The sequence below is a fragment of the Macrotis lagotis genome, chromosome 3 (assembly GCF_037893015.1).
Source record: "Macrotis lagotis isolate mMagLag1 chromosome 3, bilby.v1.9.chrom.fasta, whole genome shotgun sequence".
NCBI classification, from domain to species: domain Eukaryota; kingdom Metazoa; phylum Chordata; class Mammalia; order Peramelemorphia; family Peramelidae; genus Macrotis; species Macrotis lagotis.
In genome coordinates, this window is record NC_133660.1 from 293,817,848 (window position 1) to 293,823,847 (window position 6,000).

Genomic DNA, 6,000 nt, shown 5'->3' on the forward strand with positions numbered 1-6,000 from the left:
TAAGGGCCCAAAATGAACAATTCTTGGAACTAATAGTAGGTAAGAGTAAAGGGTTGTTTGTTTGCTTTTGTGAGAGACAGGTAGCAAGGTGCAGGAAGCACACTTTGCCTGGATCACAAGGTTGCTAAGACTGAGCCTGTGTTGTCTGATATTTGGGAGATGTCCCATGGTGGTGAGAGAAGAGAAGTAATTTATGGTCCATGGAACAGAGTAAAACTCATGGACCAAAGCAGAGATAGGTCATATGGCCTTGGTCTCAGAGAAAGAATGCTAATTCAGTAGTCAATATATTAGGAAGGGTTTGGTGTAAAAAATGGGTAATTTACACAAAGGAAAAGATTAGACTCAATTTTTCACCACCTAGGGTGATGTTGTCCGTCAAGATGACAGCAAGACATAAAGGGAAGAACAATTAATTTTGAATCAGAGGACCAGGTCCCTGTGCTTGTGATAACATCCTCTCCCTGATGTCCTGGTCTTCTTTGAGAAGACCATTGCTAATTTAATTAATGAGGGGGTTAGAGTTCTGTCTCAGAGACCAAGGCAATGGACCCCACCCCTGTTTAGAACTGACACTGATTATGGTATCCTTGTTTAAATGCTTTCCCTTAGCTGAGGATCAGATTTAGATACAATTATCTCTAAGTTCCCTTCTATTACTACTATCTATTATTACAGGACCTCTCCTAATGGCAAATGAAAATAAGAAAGTCATTGCCCACCGCAGAGTGCCCATGCAGTCTCCCGCCATCATGGAAAAGGATTGTCTTCAAGACACGTTTTTTGTGGAAGGCCAGCATGGACCCAGGGCCCGAAGCCCAGGATTCTTTCTCTCCCAAAAGGGAAGTTTTAAAGAGGAAGGAATGTCCTCTGTGTTCCTGACAGCTGGACCCCAGGAATCAGTGACATTCAAGGATGTGGCTGTGGATTTCACCTGGGAGGAATGGGAGGAACTAAATGTTGCTCACAGAGATCTCTACAGGGATGTGATGTTGGAAAACTATAGGAATATAATCTCAATAGGGATTCAGATTTCTAAACCAGAGTTGATCTTCTTGTTAGATCAAGGAAAAGAGCCCTGGATGGTGAAAAAGGAAATCACAAGAGTTATCTGCCCAGGAGAAAGATATCATAAATGTGATACATGTGAGAAGAATTTCAAACATATTTCACATCTAATTAAACACCAGAGAATTTGTACAGAGAAGAAATACTCTGAACTTAATGACTGTGAAAAATCGTTTTTACAGCAGACCCACCATACTCACAATTGGAACGTTTGTGCTGGAGAGAAACCTCATAAATGTAATGAATGTGGGAAAGCCTTTAACAGAACTCACACCTTAAATTACATCAGAGGATTCATACTGGAGAGAAGCCCTTTCAATGTAATGAATGTGGGAAAACCTTCAACCAGAATGCACACCTTACTCAGCATCGTAAAGTTCATATTAGAGGTGATCCCTATACATGTAGTGAGTGTAAGAAAACTTTCCGTCATCCTTCATCCCTTGTTCAACATCAGAGAATACATACTGGAGAGAGAACTTATAAATGTTATGAATGTGGACTGACTTTCAGGCTATATGTATATCTTACTCTACATCAGAGAATCCATACTGGAGAAAAACCCTATAAATGTAATGTATGTGGGAGAACGTTCAGATTGCGTTCAGTCCTCAATCAACATCAAAAAATTCATACTGGAGAAAAACCCCATAAATGTAATGAATGTGGAAAAGCTTTCAGTAGAATTTCATTCCTCACTGGACATCAAAGAATTCATACTGGAGAGAATCCCTATGTCTGTAAAGAATGTGGAAAGGCTTTCAAACAGAGATCATCACTTAACCAACATCAAAGAATCCATCCTGGAGAGAGACCCTATAAATGTAAGATCTGTGGAAGAGCCTTCACTGGCCGGACACAATTTAAGCAGCATTACAGAAGACATGCTGGAGAGAGACCCTACAAATGTAATGAATGTGAGAAAGCCTTCAGTGGGACTCCATTCCTCAAAAGACATCAGAAACTTCATACTGGAGAGAGACCTTATAAATGTGAAAAAACTTACAGACTGGAAGAAAACCTTGTGCAACATCAAAGAATTCATTCTAAAGTGAAACCCTACAAATGTATTGAGTGTGGTAAAGCCTTTGCCTATAGAACATGCCTTACTTGACATGAAAGAATACATAATAGAGAGAAATCCTATGAATCTGAGAGAACTTCTAATCAAATATCATACCTTACACAACATCAGAGAAGTACTAGAAAGAAAAACCATGAATGTACTGAATGTGGGAAAACTTTCAGTTACAATGCAGCCTACATCAGACATCAGAAATTTCACAGTGGAGAATAGCCATGTGAACAAAAGTAAAGACTTTTTATTTCCTGTGATTTCATCTGGAGTTGAAAGACGAACTCCTTTTTTACAGTTTCATTTCTCTCTACCCTATGTATTTTGGCTACTACTCAGAAGTGCTAAGTGGAATATATCTGATTGGAAAGTGTGCTGTTCTACAGAGGAAATGATAAACATTTACTTGAGACATTATAAAGAAAACTTTATTAAACTAGATCTCATTCCTTAAAGGAAACAATATAACTTAATAGAAGCCTTTTAGAATGGTGGAAATGAACAAATATAATTGTCTCACCTAAGTCTAAACTGTGGTATAAAAAAATACAAGCCAAATTTTTTGTTGATATCTGCATCATTATAATTGGAAGCTACATTCCTGACAGAAGAACTGTTACTAAACTTTTCATAGAACTAACAGATTTTATTTATAAATGAACTATATGTGGTAGATCTTTAAAAACACAAGTTAAACTGTATATAAATCATGAAGATAATGCACTCACGGATTGTAAAGAAAATTGTGAATTTGGGCAGAGTGAATTGAATATTGGATCAAATTATCCTTTTGAGGTGAAAGGAAAAACTTGAATTTTATGTGAAAGTACTTTTATAATCTAAAAGAGGTAGAGGCAATTTTTTAGCCTGGTTATTACATAAAAGTTGAGCAGATCACTAAAGTCTACCAGCCTTTATTGGCTGAAAGAACTCCAAATTATAAACCAATAATGAACTTGAGTCACTTTGGTTATATTAGTGAAACTCAACTGGTAGCTTTTTTGAATGGTTGTACTTCGTACTCTTTAAACTATGAAAGAGGTGATTTCTTAGGGAGAAAACAGTGAAGCCTAGAGAGATCTTGGGCTGTACTAGACATAGGAACCTTTATTTAAAGTTTAGATCGAGTATGATTAAATAACATTGTACTTGCATATTCTTTCCAAACATGTTATACTCATTTCTCAGCAAACACGAACTCTGAAAAGATGGTGATGCGAAAAAGACTGAGATATGTGCCATCTTTTCAGTATCCTCAGGAATTTAGCTTGGTTAATTAATTTTAATAGTGGAGATAGTGGCAGAACAAGATAGATTTCATTCCCTTTGGATGAAATTAGCATCAAAAAGAAAGTTGTAAATGGCAGGATAAATAGAATTTAAGTTTTAACAATGTCTCCACAACAATGTTTGCTAAGGGCCAGCCTAGCTAAACACACAGCAAGCAGTATTAGTAGATTGGCTGTTTGGTGATGGATTATCTGACCTTGGCATCCAGTGAAACAAAAATGAAAAATGGTCCCTGGTCCTGTTTGATGTTCTTGAATTTTTGTAGCAATGATAAAAAAAAAAGTTTGGACAGAAGGAAACGAGGGTACTAAAAATCACAAATTTTAAATCATTAATAAAATTTAACTTGGCCATTGAAAGTCATTGCCCTAGCACTTATACTCTCTCCCCTTACATCAATAACAGTTTCTCCTCCTTAGATACTAGGTCAACCAAGAAGCATTTCTTAAGTGCATTATAGGAGCTAGGAACTATAATAGGCACTGAGAATAGGGGGAAAAAAAGATAAAAACATGGCTTATTCTGGTCTCAAATCTGGTCTCAGACAATTAGTAATTACCTAGCCATGTGACCTTGAGCAAGCTACTTAACCCCATTTGCCTTGCAAAAAAACCTAAAAACAAAACAAAAACACCAACAACAAAAAACATGGCTTATGCTCTCAAGGGTTCATTGTGTAATGGGAAATGCACATGTAGTACTACTCCTACCCTATACTTTAGTTATCCCACTGTGTGAATAATTTCTTCTTCCAACGCTTCCAACAGGGATTTCTAAAAATGGATAAATATAAGAACCTTGTCTTTGTTAGTTGTCCCCTATCTTCTAATCATCTTTTATGTTTCTGCCAAGGGTCACTGGGATATCTTTAACTTCATGTGTGGGCTACATTTGGCCAAATGTTTAATTGGTTCACCCCTAAAAAACTCCTAGATTTATTGAATTTCAAGTCTCACCTGCAGTTGTGGTGGCAAAACAGGACCAAATGATTTCATAGGCCTTTCCAGCCAGCTGTTTCCTAACCCTGCTCTAATCTGGTTGACAGATACTCCTTCACAGAGGCTCTCAGTCTCCTAAGAGGGAAAGCAGACTTGCCTATCATGTGCGGAAGAGACCTGGTTCAACAGCACTGCATTTTCTTGTCAGTTTTGTGTCCCAGAAGTAACCATAGAAGAAATGGTCTGGGGTTACAGGAGACAAGGAAATTACAAGCCCTTTATTTCTGGGCATAATTGGCATAGGAACAAGTGGAAGGGACCAAACTTCGAGGAGTGGGTGCATCTCCCTGAAAGACAGATCTCACCCAATTATACCTAACAGTGTGGCATATGAACTCATAACAGAAGTCTTCCTCTTTCACAAAAACATGCTTAAGTTGAGTTCTCTTCCAAACCCTTGAGCCACTGCTGAGTGCTAGAAACTTTTAGTTTCTCTTTCTCCCTCCCCCCAGACTTCTTACACTGCAAAGAAACTATCTTCCAGAAGTAAACCCTAAGGGAGACAACAGAGACTTAGAAAGGTCAAAAGAGCAGAGTACTGGTAAAATAAAGGAAATATTTATAAAAGAAAACATCAGAAGTGTGAACAGTTCAGAAGAAGGTGTATACCTTCAGAGAATCATAGCATTTAGACATAAAAGTCAGCCATTTCAGGACCTTCATTTTACAATAATGTACGGAGAATAGTAATGGACCCATGGTCACACAGGTCACAAAAGTAGTTTTAGTGGCCAGCATTTGAAACCATATCCTCTAATACAAATTCAATGCTCTAGAGTGATAAAGCAGGTAATGTGCGTGGGAATCTGTCCAAGGTGCTGACCTTAGAGGTTGCTGACAGTATTTCTTAGTATTACAACATAAATAAATAAGAATACCAGATAAATAGACCACCTTTTGGTGAAATAAAATCAGCTTCTCCACCACCTGCTGACCACTCAAAGGTGTAATTTCTATGTGGTTTGTGTTATGTTCCCCAGGTGCAATACTGCTTACTACCAACTATAGATTTTACAATTCATAAAGTACATTAATTCAGTGAATTGAGTCATTCAAATATTATTCCCAGTAAGTATTAATATTTTTTTACATGGGGCACCAACCTCTTGCCTGTTGTCCTGGCGAGTCTTGCCTCAAAAGTGTCTCTCTTTTGTAATTACTATTTCTCATCTTGTAGTGTATTAAAAATGCTGAATAATATAGCTGAAAGAAATCTTATGTAGCTCATCTCTCGTTTTTTCCCAGTTGGGACCTAAGACCAAGAGAAAAATTACAGACATGTCCCAAATCACACAGTAAGTTGGTGGCACAGTAAGATCTCCTGACTCCTAGTTAAAGGGTCTTTCAGAATGCTACAATTATTTGTCTTAATGTTTTTTTATACAAAACTATAATTTCCTTGAGGCTAGAGAACTTGTCTTACATTTTCAAACAGGACTAAACTAGATGATCTCTAAGATCCCAACCAGATGCAAATAGAGAATCTGTCAAAAAAAAAAGGAATTGTATAAATGTCACCTATTATTATTTCCATTTTTGGAGGAGAATACAACCAACATAAATAACGAA

General features: G+C 37.2%; 1 protein-coding gene across 1 annotated transcript; it reads left to right on the top strand.

Moving 5' to 3' along the window:
• Nucleotides 1-809: 809 nt before the first annotated feature.
• LOC141516730 (uncharacterized) lies at nt 810-2,386 on the top strand. The gene is given in 2 exon segments (XM_074227721.1): nt 810-1,335; nt 1,338-2,386. Coding segments are annotated over 2 exon segments (1,500 nt in total). The 5' UTR covers nt 810-863; the 3' UTR covers nt 2,366-2,386.
• Nucleotides 2,387-6,000: the final 3,614 nt, after the last annotated feature.